The sequence below is a fragment of the Euphorbia lathyris genome, chromosome 1, assembly GCF_963576675.1.
Source record: "Euphorbia lathyris chromosome 1, ddEupLath1.1, whole genome shotgun sequence".
NCBI lineage: Eukaryota > Viridiplantae > Streptophyta > Magnoliopsida > Malpighiales > Euphorbiaceae > Euphorbia > Euphorbia lathyris.
The window spans coordinates 135,825,655-135,845,375 of NC_088910.1; the positions used below are offsets into that span (position 1 = coordinate 135,825,655).

Sequence of the window (19,721 nt, forward strand, 5' to 3'; positions counted from 1 at the left end):
TCTTAACTTTTAGGACAACCACAGTAAAACTAGACAAAATGACCAAATGGTTAATATTAGCAAAAGCTAGAGACCTTATAATGTGTTTTTCAAAATAGGAGGACTAAACAGTGTGTTAAGTAAAAAGTAAAAGACTAATAAATTATTTACCCATTAATAAACAATCATCAAATGCATACATTTAACTGCCTTCGTACGGAATAAAATTACATGCCAAGATGTTCTCATGGCCTAATCTAACACAAACAGAAAGTGGTATGCAATTACATTCCTAAAAATGTCCATAGGCCAAGCCAAGAAGCAAAATATCATAACCGAAAATGCAAACCAAATAATCGAACCAGTTATCCTGTTCCCGTGCGTACATATTTACAATCAGAGGTTAATAGAAACCTCATTATTAAAGCACAAAGAATCCAAAATGAAAGAAAATCTAATTGATTGTTTCACTCAGAATGTGTGTTGCCATAGATGAACTTGATTGTCAGCTACTATAGACAAATAGTGGAAAAGGAATGAGCATGAAGTATGTAAAAGAAAAAAGTAGACTTTGCTTCTAGCACGCCAGACTCACAAATCAGCCTAACGACACAAAAACGCTTACATTTTTCCACAGGCATAAACAGAACCTCTGCTCTAGAAATCTGCCCGTAATTTATATTGGTTCGATCGGCTCAGTCAGGTCCTGCACAGCCAAACGCTCACACACGTTAGCTAGCGACTTTAGGTTGCATTTGATCAGCGCTTCAATAAAGTAACATGTTTCATCCTTGGTATTCCCATCTGGCACGTCAACCACAAATGATTCAATGACCATTGTCCCTGGTCTCCCATCGATGACCTCTGGATGAACAGTAACAATGGACGAGTAGTTCTGCAAATTTGAGGAAATTAAGAAAATGAATAGAAGTCTTGATTGATGGAAGTATTTTATGACACCTATTGTATGAATAATTATGGAAGAAGCAGGAAATGCAAAAATTTGAGACAGTGATTCATATGTTCTCTAATTTCCTAGTAGATAACACAAAATCTAGGAGATACATAGTCTACTGAGAATAACACCTGAATGTGCATCCAACCCAACAAGAAAAAACGAACATATAAAAAACAAGAATGATTCTGAATAGGCAACATCATATATGAATCCACAATCATGATCATGCTATAATAAGGGAGTAAATCGCACCAACGGTCACTTAGCTTGAACAATATCTCAATGAGATCACAAAAGTTTATTTTGTATCAATAAAATAACTCAACTTTGCATTTTGCATCAATAAAGTTTTTTGAACATTTTCAGACCAAATTCTTGCACGAAATGCCACTTAGGACGCTCATTCAATTCAACCAAGCCATGTAAGCGCCACATGTATTAATTTACTGCCACGTGTCCACCCATTTTCTCTTACCTATCTGACTTTCATTTAACTTCAGTTAATCTAACTAACCAAGTAAATAAACTAACCCACCCCAAATTCACAGGCAAAATCGATCTTTATTGGCCTAAAAATTGACTAAGCGTCCTAGTCAGTATTTCTAGCGAGAATTTTGGCTGAAAATGTTCAAAGTGACTTTATTGGTTCAAAATTCAAATATGAGTGATTTTGTTGACACAAAATGAACTTTTGTGACCTTATTTGGACATTTACCAAACTTAAGTGGTCGTCGGTGCGATTTACCCTGCAATAGGGAGCTCTCAAGATGCAGAATCACATTTCAAACAGCAACATGATCATTAAGCAGAAAAAAAAAATCAAACAAAGCACTCATTTCACCAACTTTTATCTGTTTAGTAAGAGAGGACACACAATGGTGCTCCATACATCAACATTTCCACAAATAATGTCAATCTCTCAACAAAAGCTTCTCTCTCCAACTTGCTGACAAAAAAAAACTGACATTGTCACACCAAAATTAGAAAAAGACTGCCGAGTAAATAGGAGACTACAATTTAGGGCACTACACTACAATTTAGGGGAGAACTGCATTACAATTTAGAAAGATTCTATGACATGAATTACATTCCAGCTAAAAAAAGCAATATCACAAATTCCCATGGTCAAGCAAAAATAAACTAGCAACAGGTCCAATCCTGCAAAACTCATCAAGAATTGTATGTCCTGAACAATGCTCAGGTTTATACCTCAAACATGAAGGTTTAACATAATTCAATAATGCTAATTAAACTCTTAACCACCACAATATGCAAACACACATACCAAAAGAAAGAAAGAAAAAAATCAAAACTGTTATACCTTGAGTCTATGATCTCCACCAACAATTGTGATCCTAAATATATGTTCGTCATCATCTAGCAGCTCCAACCGTTCAGTGCTAGTCGTAGCTGGAAGTCCCGACTTAACATTGACTTCTCTAACACTTCCAATCTGAAGGTCTCCCTGCACAATGCACCTACTAATAAACGGCTTATACATTTGAGGTTGATCGAATCTCCTCACAAGAGACCACACCTGAATTGTTCAAATTCCACAAACATTTCACAAAATCATCAGTAACAAACATCACAAAACCCTAAATGTGAATCAAAACAAACTACAACAGTCAAATTACTGCTGAAACTCTCTCGGATCTAGCAAAATCCGATTCCTAGAAAGAAATCATCGATCAACGCAAAACTAGAATAAAAAAAATTAACTCAAATCGAAAAGTAAAGTAGGCTCACAAGATGAACAGGAGCTTTGATGTGTTTCACGAGAGAAGAGCTACACTGATGCTCTTTAACTTCATGCTTATGGTGTCTTCTGATGTAGTCATCTTCCATCTTGCAAAACGCATTGCCGTTGACGGTCAAATAATCGGAAGTGACCATCCAGGTAACTTCAGGAAAAGAAGAACAGAAGACCGCCGGCGACGGCGGAGGACTGAGGAGACGACGGGTGAATCGGAGGAGAGGATAACGGAGGATGTTTCAACAGAAGGATCCAAAATGCACCGCCACCATTGGCAGCTGCTCCTCCAATTAATAGCGAAAGGTCCAGAGCTTCCCATCTCATCGTTTTCTTCATTTTAAAAATTGTATTAAATGGCAACTTGCAATTTCTTTTTTATTTTAATTTATTTATCTATTTTCAAATCTTGTTTCTGCTCCTCAGTGCTCGAAAAGGTTTTTAAGGGAAATAAATAAATAAAACATTTTTAATAACAAATTTAATTTCCACTTAATATAGTGTAATTTTAATTTTTTTTGGTAGGAATAAAGTTTAGGTAACCTACCAATGAAGGCTAAATTTTAACGGAGTGGGAAATCGAACTTCAAACCTATCAAGCAAAGGTTCAACGTCTTACCACTCGGATCAACCCTCATTAGCGTGTAATTTTTTTTTTTTTTTTTGATAAAAATGCTTATAATTTCATTAGATCAAAACACAACAAGAAAATAACAGTAAGGAATCAAACCTTACAAGATCTATAAAGAGAATAAAATGACTACATAGAGCAAAAAGGGTCATAAAGGAAATAACAAATACAAAACAACAATGAAACATATATTTCTCATAAATCAGAATTTGCAGAAAAGTAGATGCAATCCAAATTTCACCATTTAGGTCACTCCGAACATTTGGATCTGAGTCCTTTCTTTTGTTGCAGCCACGTAGATTTATTGATCCACGAATAAGATAAATCGTTTCTGCTCTTGCTAAATCGGAAAATAGTATAAACGACAGAATAGTAGAAAGCCGATACAATTCAAACGGATAAAGAGATCCAATAAAATATATGAACACGGACTATAAAGAAAAAAACAATAATAAAAAATAAAAAAATCCTAACCCGGTAGGGGGAGGAAGAAGGAAGACAGACTTCCTTCGTCCTCCTCAAAGTAGATCAACAAAATAATGCAATTTTATTTCATAAACAAAAGATTTATAATTACAAATAAGCTTAGTTACACTCGTACGCATGTTTTGCCTATAGGCACTCTGACCTTTTAAAATAACATATCATATATTTATAATTGGCTTTCTAAACATATCACACATATAGTTGGTTTTAAAAATCTATCACACACTTATAATTGGTTCATTCGAATCTCCTGCATACAAAATCATTGATCTGTGATCTTTGACAGATGAGGCAGCATATAGAATGAACTCACACGCTTTTTTTTCTATTGCATGAATGCCACTTCACTCGTCAAAGATGAATGATCAACGATTTTATTAGTAGAATGTCCGAATGAGCCAACTATAAATGTGTGATAAGTTTTTAAAACCAACTCTAAGTTATTTTAAAAGTTCAGGATACCAATAAATAAAATATACCAAATTTAAGGGTGTAAATATACATTAAACCTTTCAAATAAGGTTTTGATTGCTTTCTTCACTAAATTATTCAACATTGTACGCAGATTATCGACTTTTTTTAGAGAGAAAATGTGATACTCTGCATACAATGTCAATTATTTGGACAATTTAAAACCTAAATAGTATTATAATATATGTCAACATTGTATGCAGAGTATCACATTTGACCAAATCACACATATTAAGAAAATAATTGATTTAAATTTATGGAATATAAACTAAAATATCATTTATCTCTCTTTATTAATAATTCTGATTTTTTGTGATAGTCATTAAATTGAACCATTCCTAATACATTGAAAATTTAAAATGACAAAAAATGCAATTAATATTAAACTTATTAATAAAGGTAAAATAGGAAAAAAAAAATGCATTGAAAATTAAATCTGACAAATAATATGAAACAAGAGATTTTGATTAAATCCGACAATTATTTTGAAATGGATGGAGTACTTATTTTTTATCCATTTATTTTAAATGGATAGGTTAAACTTGATCGGTTATTTTTTTAAGCACCTAATCTTTAAATGGAAATATTAAGCTCTTTGTCATTTATTTTTTTTAATATATTAATGGTCTGTTTGGTTCACCTATTCCTGTTCTTGATAAATGTTAGTTAATTCTTTTATAAAAGTGACTATTTTGAAATTCTATTTATCTCATGTATGATTAAAATGCAAAAAGTGGTTCCGAAAAATGGAACCAAACGGGCATAAGTCTCTTTTGAACGATTCAATTATATGAGTATCCAAACTCTATTTAGCATAAATAGAACTATTAATATGTCACCGTTTTAACACGTCACATGTTGATCAAGAGCTTACTGTGTTAAAAAAACTAATTGATCAATGACTTAATGTATCTATTTGAAAGATTAAAGTTTAATCAATAAAAAAATAAATTGATCAAGGCTTAAATATGCTTTTTACCCACGTGTGATGTAATTGATTAAGGACTCAACGTGTTATATTAAATGATCTAGGACTTATCTAACAAAAGTCGAATAGATTGGGGACTTCAGAATGCTTGATTGTGCTTTTCAAGTTAGGAAAATGATTCTGATAAGGTGGTTACAAGATGACGTCGTTTAAGCATGAATTTTGGGGATGTTTCTTTGACTCAAAACTAAGTTTCCTTTTAAAGTATACGTGTGATGTAATTGATTAAGGACTCAACGTGTTAAATTAAATGATCTAGGACTTATCTAACAAAAGCCGAATAGATTGGAGCTTCAGAATGCTTGATTGTGCTTTTCAAGTTAGGAAAATGATTCTGATAAGGTGGTTACAAGATGACGTCGTTTAAGCAGGAATTTTGGGGATGTTTCTTTGACTCACAACTAAGTTTCCTTTTAACGTATATCAGCAGTTTCCATGTGTCTTATTTTATCAGTAACAAATTATAAATACATAATGTATAAAAATTATTTAAAAATTATTTAAATTACAAATTATAAATACATTAATATGCATCAAATATAAAAATATTAATATCTAATTCTATTATTAAATTAAAAATGTGAATTTTTTTAAAACTAACTGATATGCAACTTGTGCAAAATACGGAATAAAATATCCATGTTTTACAATGATGTCCGAAATTGATCCAATTTGACAACGTTAAAGATAAAATTGCTTTCAGTTGCCAACATTAAAGGTAAAATTGCATCGTTTCAAATGTTAGGGATAGAAATTGCTCCCAATTGTCAACGTTAAAGATATTTTTACATATTATCCCTTTATTAAATCTACTAATTTAAAAACCGAATTGATACTTACATTTTAATTTAGACATAATATCCATTTGGCTCTCCAAACTAAGGCTCCAAACTCAATTAGAACCTTAAATTATCAAAATCATCAACCTGGTCCCGGAACTAATGAAAAACATCAATTGAGTCCTCATTCTAAACCAAAATCATCAATTGATGCCTCGTAAAAAATCATTCGGTTGAACAGTTTCAGACTCTATTCTCCAAACTCATTTTGAACTAACACAGAGATTATTACCGTCTATATCGAAATAGTCACCGTTTCTGATTTCAAAATAGGAGTAGAATTCAATTAATGATTTTTGCTTAGTTCCGTGATTTTAATAGTTTAAAGTGCTAATTCACTTTAATTTATGTTAAATTAATTATGACTATATTATTTTATTTTATTCCAATAAGTGGAATTGGAAAATAATACCAAAAAAATTAAAAAAAAAATTGACTTCAGAATCATTTTAAGCCATTTATTTACAAGTAGATATATAAATTGTTTTGGCACAAAACTTAATTTCGACTTAAGAGTATTATTAGGAAAAGTTGACTTTGCGATGTTCAATGAACTTAGGAAAAAAAGGTAAATTATATTATTTGGTCCACATAGTTCACTAATTTTATTAGTTTGCCTTTAAACTTAAATTTTTATGATTGGTTAGTCATTCTACTATAATTTTTTTCATAATTTGATCTTTCATTAACAAATTCTTTTTGGCAATGGATCGCTAAAGAATTGGTTTGCAAGTGTTTTAGAACGATGTGATAAATTTTAATGCAATGGTAGTTTTATAGTTTCAGTTTTTAGGATTTTGGTTGGAAACGGGTCAAGCAGTAAAACCCACTATTTTACGGTAATGTTTGTGCTTTTTCAGCCAAATTCATTCGTTTAGACTTTCGAAAATGCAATTTGCTGTTTTACCTTTATATGATTTTTCTTTTAAATATTTTCATATTTTATTTAGGAATTAGTTTTTTAGGTTTTTATGTTTTCATTCTAAATCTTTTCAATTTTCGTTTAGGAATCAGTTTATTATGATTTTGTTTTGCTATTTAAAAAATATTTTCAGATGTATTAAGCAGTTTTTTATATTCAATAATACTATTTTGTATTTTCCAAAAATTCTCTAAATTTTGCAGGTTGATTAGCAATATTTATACACGAATCAACGTCGTTAACGTTTTTGATATTTCTGTAGCGTCGCATAGTGTCACAAAGAAAATATATATATAAAAAAAGTTTAGAGCCAAATATATAAAAAATGAAAGCACATGCAAATGATAAACTATAACAAATACAAAAGCTAAGTGCACCAAATTAAAGTATATTGATCAATTTAATAAATGTGACCACATTCAAAGACCAAATATATTTATTTCCCACCAAATAATATTTAAATTAGTTTGGGCAAAATATCTTAAGATTGTGATATTTTTATTGGATAAATACAAAAATATCATTATCCTGATGATTGTACATATGAATAGCGGGGTTAATTACATTACATATTGTGAATATTTGTGGTATTCTTTTTTGCAAACGCAACTTTGTGGTTTATAAAATTTTATATTGGGGTTCACTTCGTCAGTATTTGACCGATAACGACCTTAAAATGAAAATCTTCAAAAGTTAATTGATAATTTTTTAGATTTGAGGTAATTTAGGTGTTTTTTTAGAGAAAGTTAATGTTTAGAGGGGAAAAACTCCAAAAAATAATGATTTTGAAAATTTAAAATATGGTTTTATAGTAAATATGATACTAACCAACTTTAATTCTTGAAAATTTTCATTTTGAGGTCGTTATCAGCTAAATTTGGCAAAGTAAAAAAAATACAAAATTTTGCCCAGAAACATATCACAGGTACTCATTTGTAAATCCTTATAACCACATGATATCTACTTGGAATTAATCCTAAATAGTATCTCTACCTGCTTTTTTTTAAGTAATTTGCAAGCATACCAGAGATTTATAACGCATTTTTGAAAATGTGGAAATTGATTCTAAGAATGTTTTTATGTATTTGTTTTACTAAAAAATAAATAGGGATAATGTGTAAAAATACTCATAATGTTTATGGCTATGAGCAATTTTATTCCTAAGATTGGCCGCCAAGAGCAAGTTTACCTCTAACGTTGACAAGTTTGATTGATTTGATAAATAATTCATCAAATTATTTTCTCGTTCATGAATTTTGTCATCTACACTTCATATGTGCGTCATTTTATCACTAATTAGTAATAGATCACAAACATATGAATATACGTGAAGAAAAATTAAAAATATATTATATTTTGTACGAGTTGGAGAAAAAATATTCAAATATTTTCGCCAAATTTAAAAATATTAATTTCCAATTCTATTATTAAATAACAAAAAATACGAAATCTTTTTTTAGAACCAACAAATATATATTAGTGCAGAATAATGAACAAAAAATATGTGTTTCATAATAATGTCTGAAATTAATCCAACTTGCTAATATTATGGATAAAATTACTTTTGGCTGACAATATTAGAGATAAAATTGCACCATTTTAGATGACAGTGGTAAAATTACTTCAGGTTGTAAATGTTAGGTGTATTTTTACACTTATCCCAAATAAATATTAGCGACATCTGGAAATTTGATTCTGAAAATGTCTTTACAAATGTAAAAATAACGCAAATTGGAAATTTAATTTGGCGAAAAGGATTATGAATGTCAAAACGACGAAAATGACATAAAGTTCCTAATTAATCTCGCATTGGCATGAGATTTAATTAGAAACATGATAAAGACGTCAAACTAAAGTCATTGTATTGATAAATGTGCAAATACTTACAAAGCTACAATTGGAAATTGATTCTCATAACACATTTCCAAAGGAATTTAAAATAAAGGCAAAGTTACGCTTAACTCGATGCTCGATTGATGTTGACGCGAGTTAAATGATAGCTATTTGGAGCTCATCTGGAGTTGAAAATCTTTAGATTTGTCAAAAGTTTATAGACTTTGATTCCGTATTTAAGATGTGGCTAGATTGGTTGGTCGATTGCCTGTAAAATGATGCCATAACTCTCTATTTATAGACTTTCAAAAAATTCACCTATAGAAATTGAAAACATTACGTTTTTTTTTTGTCCAACTTTCGCCTGAAAAAGTGTAACTCCTTTCGTGACTTGATAACTTCCTTTCTACCTCCTTTAACTTCTCTTTAATGTTGAATATTGTAGTTTCCACCTTCCCACTTTATATAACTTCTCATTTTCCATTTAATTATTAATTTCCAACATGAAAAATATAATTAAAGGAAATTACAAGAATGTCTCTAGACTATGAAGTCGATTCTGAGTGGAGTATGTTTTTTTGTGTGTTTGTCTATCATCAAATATATGACTCATTAAAAGATCGCGAAGTCATTCCTAGAGAAAAATATTATGAAGTCGATTCTGGATGGAGCGTGTTTTTTGTTGTTGTGCCAAAAACAATTTCAAACACTATTTACTATTGCTCTATCATGATCTATGATATTGAGGATGTAGATTCAAGCTTCTCTGATATATTTTTGGATTGTAATTTTTTAATTACTTATATCAAGATTCACTATTTTTTCTACGATCGAAACAATTATTTTTTTTCTAAAAAATGTATTTAATAGAGATATTTATGTACCTTATCTCTATTTTTTTTATGTTAAAATGGTAAGGATACGAGAATGAGAAAATGAGGTATGGAGGTTTTAATTGAAAATCAACAAAGATAAAATTTTAACTAAAAATCAACAAAATAAATTCGAGTTTAATTAAAGGAATTGGTTAAGTAAAAAAAAAAATCATTATTCAAACAAATCATATTGCTTTAAATTAAAATATGATAATGGATAAATAATCGAATGCGCCATAAGGACAAATCATATGTTCCGATAAAAAGCAATGATCGAACGACAACGACCTTGACACGTGGACCGATGTGATAGGCACAGTGACCCACAAAAGTTGTCTTTCCTTCTATGTGGCGTATGGTTAACATACACCAACTCGATATGGTCTCTCAAACGATGCATCCCCAATACCTTCTCGTGTACTCAACTTCAACTAGAGTATGTAAATCTGTATTTTCCAAAAATGTCTCGAGAACCTTTTAAATAAAAAAAAGAACATTGTTGATGCGGTTGAAGAATTGGTTTGCAAATTCATGGCGAATTTACGGTGGCATTTTTGTAATAGTTAATTTTGACTGTAATAGTTAATTTTTGATATTATTAATAAAAAAATTATATTTTTCCAAAATTCTTTGAATTTTGAGGGTTATCAATAGGTATTCGTGCACGAATCAACTGTTTGTAACTTGCTCTTGTGATTTCCGATGTGTCAATTGTGCAGCCAAAATATGTCATCTTTAATCCTATAATTTCACTATTCTCATATCTTTATGTTCAAAACTCTTCTAAAGTACGCATTAAAGTGAAGCCGCTGGATCCTAGCCCCTCATTTTCCATCCTATTGCAATGTATCTCAATTTTGAATTATATTACAGCTCGAGATTCCTTCCAAATTTTCCCACATCAAAATCACATTGACGTAATATACTTTCCTATAAATTCATTATAGCTCATTCAATTTTAATACTTAATTTAACCTAATTAAAATTGTTACTTAGATACTTGTAAATAATTAAAAAAAAAAAAAAATTCTGTGTAAATTTCCCTAAAATATGGTTCTACCCAAAATAATTCAACTGCAAAGTTAGTTATTGGGCTGAATTCTGAAAGACAATCTGCTTAATAAAAGCCCAATATATATGTAACACATCAAAGCCCTTTCATTTGTTTCTTAAGCCCATTTAAATAAAATTTTGTTTTAGGTTAAATCAATAATAATTAAATCCTTCAATTTTTATGGTTTTAAAAATTGAGTCATGATCGTTTAGGCTTAAAGCACTTTTTGGCTCCTGACCTATCCAAAATTTATGTATTTGGTCTCTGGCCTATTATTTGGTCATATTTGGCCTCTGACCTATCAAATTAGATAAAATCAACCCATATTGAATGGAAATTTAACTTTGTTGGAAAATTAACAACAGTCACCAATACATAAACGACACATGACACATAAATAAAATTAATTTTCAACTGAGGATAACAACAGTAACTATTTTACACAGGAAAAAAAATCCTAAAAACCTTTTCTAGTGTTCCGATAGAGTGAAAATTAATTTTATTTATGTGTCATGTGTCATTTTTGTATTGGTTACTGCAGTTAATTTTCGAACAGAGTCAATTTTTCATTCAATATGGGTTGGATTTTATCTAATTTGATAGGTTAGGGGCCAAATATGACCAAATAATAGGCCAAGGGCCAAATGCACAAATTTTAGATAGGTCAGGGGCCAAAAAGTGCTTTAAGCCTTTATTTTTCTAAATTAAACCCATAAATTTTAATTTTGATACACTTTGTGTCTTTCATTAACAGTTTCATTAGCTAAACTGTTAATAAAGAATTTAATGTTTGTGAAAATTAAAAATCAAGAAATTAATTAAGAAAAATTATATGGATCAAGAATGATATTTTACCTATAATAATAAAAACGAAGCATGAATTGAAGAGACTACACTTTTAAATTTAAATATCACTACGTTCTACAGAAATCTAAGCTATCAATTTTACTAAACAAAAATTAATTTTAAATATAAATAATTTCTTCTTTATGAATGTAGAATAAAATGGACTTATAGAAAATATATTAAATTTTGTAAAAATTTTTTATTATATTATGAGTTTTTGAATTATTGTTGTTCAATTATTGTATTTAATGAATATACTAAAATATTAGTTTAGAAAAAATTATTTTAGAGCGAATATTCCTATGAAGAATCCCACTGTCCATTAAGTGTCCGATTGTTTTTATTTTTCAGAATATTTCTTTCCCATAAAAATCCCACTAAAAGCTTTAAGCATCAACTGTATAATCGCAATAGTATTATATTATTAATTTAAAAATTTGAATATATAAATGTTGAAATTATTAAATGATATAATTATTATTTTTTAAAATGATATAATTATTTAACGAATACTAAAAATAAATAGATAATTTTCTTATTAGTAAATTTAAAATTTTAATTTAAATATAAATAATAATAAAAAGACTCAGATCCGAATGTTCGGAATGGCTTAAAGGATGAAATTTGGATTGCAGATGCTTTTCTATAGATTTCGATTTACGAAGAATATATGTTATATTGTTGTTTGATGTTTTTTATACCTTTTATGGTTTTATTTGCTCTTTGTAGTCTTTTTCATCTCTTCGTAAATCTTGTATTGGCTTTAGCCTCTACTTGTGTGAAGTTTTATTCGTTGTATTTTGATTGTTGTATTTCTTCTATCATGTAATTGAAAATACAAGCATTTTTCTCAAAAAAAAAATGATTTTATACTCTAATTTCAAAATTCTAAACCTCAATCATAAATTTTAAACCCTAAAAAATATATCCTGGACCTATAATGTAAAAACCTTAATTTTTAAAATATATTAAAAATAATAATTTATTTAATTTAATATAATTAAAATTATTACTTAAGATAATTATAGATAATTGATTCAAAAAAAATATAATTATAAATAATTTTTGAAAAATGAATTTCTATGTAAATTTTCCTAAAATATGGTTCTACCCAAAATAATTCCCATTCAACTGCAAAGTTAGTTATTGGGCTGAATTCCGAAAGACAATCTGCTTAATAAAAGCCCAATATATTTGTAACGCATCAAAGCCCTTCATTTGTTTCTTAAGCCCATTTGAATAAAATTTTGTTTTAGGTTAAATCCATAATTAAGTCCTTGAATTTTTGTGGTTTTAAAAATTGAACCTCTAATCATTTATTTTTTCAAATTAAATAAACTTGTAACTTTGAAACACATTGCGCCTTTCACTAACCGGGTGTTTGTTAGAAGGGACATAGGAGGTGGGATAGGGATAAAAAAAACACGAGATAAGTTATTCCGTGTTTGTTTGGGAGATAGAAGAGTGAGAGACAAATGAGGGATAAGTTTCTTATCCCTCAAATCCTATACCCATGAATGGGGTAGTATAAGGAGGTGGGATAAGTTCCTGTGATTTTAATAGGATGGAAAAGTCCATCTTATCCCTCAAATTAATGTTACGTAGTTTAAATAAGGTTAAAATAGTAAAATGTATATTTTATCTTCATCCCTATCCCACATACCAAACATTGAATAATAATTCACGACTATCATATTTTTATCCTTATCCCTATCTCAATCTTTATCTCTATCCCAATAGAATACCAAACGCCCCATAAAGGTTCTGTTAGCTAAACCGTTAATAAAATATTTAATATCTGTGAAAATCAAAGATCAGGGGATTAATTATAAAAATTATAAAAGTCAAATGCTTAAGAATGATTTTTACATATAATAATAAAAACGAAGCATGAATTTAAGGGACTACGCTTTTAAATTTAAATATCACTACGTTTTACAGAAATCTAAGCTAAAAAAGTTAATTTTAAATATAAATAATTTCTTCTTTATGAATGTAGAATAAAATGGACTTATAGAAAATATATTAAATACTGTAAAATTATTTATATTATTTTATTATAGGCTTAATATTTCTCCAGCCCCCTTAACTTATCCAAATTGGCCATTTTACCCCCACCAACTGATCGAATGTCCTATTTACCCCCTTAACTCCATAAAAATGGTATTTCTCACCCCCTTAACTTGTCCAAATTTGTCATTTTACCCTTTCTCAACTCATCGAATATCCTATTTACCCCATTAACTTCATAAAAGTGGTATTTCTCACCACTTATGATCTTATTTACTCTCTTAACTCCATAAAAATGGTATTTCTTATCCCTTTATAGTAGTCAAAAAAGTTGAAAAGAGAAATAACGAATAAAAAATACAAATAACAAGAACATTAATATAAACAAGTTAAATACATTTTATGTAGGGATAATGTACCAAAATAGGTCTGTGATTTTTAGGAAAGTATCAATTTAGGTTCCACTTACAAAATAGCATAAATATAGGTTTAACGTTTTAAAAAAGTTATCAATTTAGGATTTGATAACGGATTGTAAGGGGTGAAAAATACCACTTTTATGGAGTTAAGGGGGTAAATAGAACATTCTATAAGTTGGTTAAGGGGGTAAATAGAACATTCTATAAGTTGGAGGGATAAATGGACAAGTTGAGGATGTGAGAAATACCACTTTTATGCAGTTAAGGGGGGTAAATAGGACATTCGATGAGTTGAGGGGGTAAAATGACCAATTTGGACAAGTTAAGAGGGTTGGGGAAGCATTAGGCCTTTATTATATATGAGTTTTTGTATTATTATTGTGTAATTATTATATTTAATAAATTGAATATACTAAAATATTAGTTTAAAAAAATAATAAAATAGGGTGGATATTTCCATGAAGAACCCCACTATCCATTAAGTATCCATTTGTTTCTATTTTTCGGAATTACTAGAACCCCACTAAAAGCTTCAAGCATCAATTCTGTAATCATATTATTTTATAAGTGATTTGAAGATTAATAATGCAGAAAACAAACACAACAATATCCTATCATAAAATTTGAATATATAAGTGCTAAAATTATTAAATGATATAATTATTTGATAAATACTAAAAATAAGTATTTAATAAAAAAAAATAGTATTAAACTTAAAAGCCTAATACATCCTCGGTCCTCTCAAATTGTCCAAAAACTGCAATTGATCCATAAACTTCAACAAATTATAACTAACCCCTGAACTTGGTTATTTGGAACCAATAACCCCTCAAATTGCTTATTTGAAACAAATAACACCTCAACTTGTCTATTTGGAACAAATAACCCCTAACCCCAAGAAAATATTCAACATAATATTACAGCAGAAATAAAAGATGTTCAAAATACCGGTTGCTACATCTAACTAATTTACTGGTACATTAACAGAAATGCAAAAAAAAATCCCGAAAACCACAAATATTAACATATTTGAGGGGTTATTTATTCCAAATAAGAAAACTGAGGGGTTAATTGTAACATTTTAAAGTTCAGGAGGCCGGTTGCAGTTTTTGGATAACTTAAGGGAACTAGGGATATATTAAACTAACTTAAAATTTTAAATTTAAATAATAAAAAATTGCAATTATCAAATACACTTAAAATAAATAAATAATTATGAAACTATTTAATTAATTGATTTTCTGGATTGTAAATAGAGCCTTTTTAAAAAACAAATGGTTAGAATATGGTTTTATCCAAATAATTTACATTCAATTGGAAATTTGCTAATCGGGCTGGAAGGTAAGTTGAGTAAAAAAAGCCCAATATCTTTTAGTAATGCTTCAAAGCCCATAATTTATTTCTTAAGATTAGGCAAAACTGTGATCAGATAAGCTCCGAAAAGAGAAGAAAAACCGAAATGGTAACAGACGTCTATTATTTAATTCATCTGATCTAAGAATATCCATTTTTTTGGAACATCCAGTGCCAAAGTCAATGAACGGATAACCTAAAAACGGATTATATAATTTACTTTATTGCGTTATGAGCGAACATTTTACGAGAGGTTTCTATTATATCAACTACTCTTGTGTGATTCTTGTTGAAGCATATATTCAGAGGGTTGCAAGGTGGATGCGGATTCCACATTCATTAGAGAGATGATCACCAAGATTTGATGATTTATTTCAATTGCAAGATCTTGGATGAGATCGATATGTTAATTTATTTCGAATCGCAAAACATACAATTCCACGAGCTTTGTTATCTAAGTTTCATGTGTTGGACAAAATTATGAAATTAATTTAAATACCAACAAACACATTTTTTCATGAATAGCCATTTTCGTTTGTGAACAGTCGTGTATATCCGTAAACAGTCGTATTCGTTCGTGAACAAACGTGTACTTTCGAGTTCTATTTATATATAATGAAACTGTCAAATTCTATGTCTAGAGACTGTTGGAAACAAAAGATCCTCTCAAATTTTCTGCTATCTGTCTGTTTACGTTGTTCTTGTTTTTCTACTCCAATGGTAACGAATTTACACATGGTAAGAGTTCGCTTGTGCAATTTGTTGTATCCTGAAAGACGATCGTCAATAGAAATAAAATATGTCTTAAGGAGACTCCTAATATAGATCTTAGATTTGTCTAACTCTATTGTTTTGATTCAAGTTTTATTATTCATATATTTTTGTGTTCGTTTTGTTTTTTTGTTTGTTTAATCACCTTTTAACATTATATTCACTTAACTAAATTAATTTGACAAACATGTATTTAATGTATTTAATGTGATAAAAAAAATATGTACTTAAAAAAAACCAAACACTTAATACATCAAAATGACATATCACCTCACCATCAAAACACACTTCCAACATAACTTCTTTTTAACAGTGGGTAAATTACACCCATAGCCACTGAACTTTTACCATTTTAATATTATGGTCACTGAACTTCAATTCTTAACAGTATAACCACAGAACTTTGCACTTTTTTAACACATATAGCCACTCAACGCCTCAAAACGACTTTTAACGGTCTCAAAATAAAAAATTTAAAAATTTAATGATAGTCTAAGAAACTTTAATTTTTGAAAATTTTCGTTTTGAAGTCATTTAGGAGTTGTTTGGTTAGGAGAGAGAGTGAATTTTTAGAGAGAGAAAGCTTCAAAAAATGCGATTTTGGAAAATTAAAAATATGGTTTCATGGTAAATATCGTTCTTAACAACTTTAATTCTTGAATATCTTCATTTTGAGGTTGTTAGCGGTATTTTTGAGGAGTTAATTAAAGCTGAATGGCTACCGGTATTAAAAAGTGTAGAGTCCAGTGGTCATATCGTTAAAATTTGAAATTCAATGGCTACAATATTAAAATGGGTAAAATTCAGTGGTCATAGATGTAATTTACCCTTTTAATAGTTGACAATTACACATTATTTATTTTTGATGAGTGACACCCATTATACAAAATTTAATTCAATTAGTACTTTTTGTACTAATAATATTTATTAATATCAGTTCAAAAAAAATAATATTTATTAATATTATGTTATTGAAAAATATGATTTATAAAAATTATGAGATTGAAAAAAAAAATGTAAAATTTGATTGAAAATGAATAGATTTTTTTCAGTTCAAATGAATCAATCACAATGAGGGGTGATGGGGATGTGATGAAGAAAGTGAATAGCAAATGTTCTAGTTCCTGTTGTTTCTGAACTTCCTCCTAAAAGCCATTAATTTTGTATCATGTTGCTAATTTTTCTTACTTCTGTAAAGACTGGAAGCACTCCAATTAGGGTTTACTGTGATACACTGGTGCTCATGTCATTGCTAGGTTTAGGGTTTAGGGTTTAAATTATTATTACAATCTTGTTATAAACTTTGATAATATTATGTTTTTTTATGTTATTTTGCTATACATGTTTAAAAACAAAGTGTCAAGTTTATAAACTAAGAAATAAACGAAGAGAGAAAGAAGAAAGAATAAGAAATTTCTAAGTTATATATATATGAAGACATTTTCAGAAAGTCATAAATAAATAGTCTAGATATGTAATGTGTTGGATCTGTCTAAATATGTAAATGAGACTTCCATTTGATCCAATTTTGTAATTTTTCTAAAAAAAATGGTTAGAATATGGTTTTATCCAAATAATTTACATTCAATTGGAAAGTTGCTAATTGGGCTGGAAGGTAAGTTGACTAATAAAAGCCCAATATCTTTTAGTAACGCTTCAAAGCCCATAATTTGTTTCTTAAGATTAGGCAAAACTGTGATCGGATACGCCTCGAAAAGGGCAGCAAGACTAAAATGGTAACATACGTCTATTATTTAATTCACCCGATCTAAGGGTATCCATTTGTTTTTGGAACATCCAGTGCCAAAGTCAATGAACGGATAATCTAAAACAGATTACGGATACTTTATTGCGTTAGCGAGCATTTTACCAGAGGTTTTTATTGTATCAACTAGTCCTATGTAATTCTTGTTGAAGCATATATTCGAAGGGTTGCAAGGCGGACGCAGATTCCACATTCATTAGAAAGATGATCACCAAGATTTGATGATTTATTTCAATTGCAAGATCTTGGATCAAATTAATATATTAATTTATTTCAAATCGCAAAACATACAATTCCACATATTTATGAAACGAGCTTTGTTATATAAGTTTTATTTGTTAGACAAAATTATAAAATTAATTTAAATACCAACAAACATCTTTCTTTCATGAATAGCCTTTTTCGTTTGTGAACAGTCGTGTATATCCGTGAATAGTCGTATTCGTTCGTGAACAGACGTGTCCTTTCGAGTTCTATTTATATAGAATGAAATTGTCAAAATTCTATGTCCAGAGACTATTGGAAACAAAAGATCCTCTAAAATTTTCTACTATCTGTCTGTTTACGTTGTTTTTATTTTCCTATTTCGGTGGTAACGAATTTACACATTGTAAGAGTTCGCTTGTGCAATCTGTTGTATCCTGAAAGACGATCATCAATAGAAATAAAATATGTCTTAAAGAGACTACTAATATAGGTCTCATAGTTGTCTAACTCTGTTCTTTTGATTCAAGTTTTGTTATTCATATATTTTTCTGTTGGTTTTTTTTTAATCACCTTTAACATTATATTCACTTAACTAAATTAATTTGACAAACATGTATTTAATGTGATAAAAAAAAATATGTACTTAAAAAAAACCAAACACTTAATACACCAAAATGACATATCACCTCACCATCAAAACACACTTCCAACATAACTTCTTTTTTAATAGTGGGTAAATTACACCTATGGCCACTGAACTTTACTTATTTTAACATTGTAACCACTAAACTTTAATTCTTAATGTTATGACCACTAGACTTCTTTTTAACATCGGTAGCCACTTAATGCCTCAAAACGACTGTTAACGGTCTTATAATAAAAATTCGAAGAGCTAATGACATTCTAAGAAACTTTAATTCTTGAAAATTTTCATTTTGAGGTCATTTTGGAAATATTTTCAGAAACGATCAAAATTCTATGTCTAGTGACTGTTGGAAACAAAAGATCCTCCGGAATTTTCTGCTCTCTATCTGTTTACGTTGTTCTTATTTTTCTACTACGGTGGTAACGAATTTACACACGGTAAGAGTTCACGTGTATAATCTTTTGTATCCTGGAAGACGACAGTCAATAGAAACGGAATCTGTCTTAAGGAGACTGCTAATACAGACCTCAGATTTATCTAACTCATTCTTTGGATTCAAATTTTATTATTCATATATTTTCCTGTATTAGTTTTGCTTTTTTATCACATCAAACATTATTTTCCCCGTCCTTCATTGCACGTCCTAGATACCCAAATCAGGCACCCAATATTTTTGTTCATCATCTTTGCAGTCCTGAACCGGGTAAGTGGAATGTCAATTTAATTAAGGAATTGTTTGTGGATGAAGATGTTGAGCAGATTTTGGCAATCCCTATCAGTATCACAGGCTGTCCAGACTCTCTCATTTGGAACTTTTCCAAATCTGGAAATTATCTTGTTAAATCTGTATATAGAATTGCATCTAATCTAATCCGGAATTCAGTGAACCCACAAGCTCCTCAGGTTGAAGCTAAT

The 19,721-nt window shown here is 29.4% G+C and overlaps 1 protein-coding gene across 1 annotated transcript; it reads right to left on the minus strand.

The window, feature by feature from the left end:
- Positions 1-268: 268 nt before the first annotated feature.
- Positions 269-3,011, minus strand: LOC136211074 (abscisic acid receptor PYL8-like). The gene is made up of 3 exons (XM_066002595.1): positions 2,687-3,011; positions 2,259-2,474; positions 269-874 (listed from the first exon to the last, which is right to left on the minus strand). The coding sequence occupies exons 1-3, from the start codon at positions 2,831-2,833 to the stop codon at positions 656-658; spliced, it is 582 nt and encodes a 193-aa protein (XP_065858667.1). The 5' UTR covers positions 2,834-3,011; the 3' UTR covers positions 269-655.
- Between the last annotated feature and the right edge of the window lie 16,710 nt (positions 3,012-19,721).

Coding starts and splice junctions, on each gene's coding strand:
- LOC136211074 (XM_066002595.1), bottom strand. CDS start 2,833: ATGGTCACTTCCGATTATTTGACCGTCAACGGCAATGCGTTTTGCAAG. Junction 2,475..2,686: donor TCAAAGCTCCTGTTCATCTT/GTGAGCCTACTT, acceptor TGAACAATTCAG/GTGTGGTCTCTTGTGAGGAG. Junction 875..2,258: donor GTGGAGATCATAGACTCAAG/GTATAACAGTTT, acceptor TCAAATTTGCAG/AACTACTCGTCCATTGTTAC.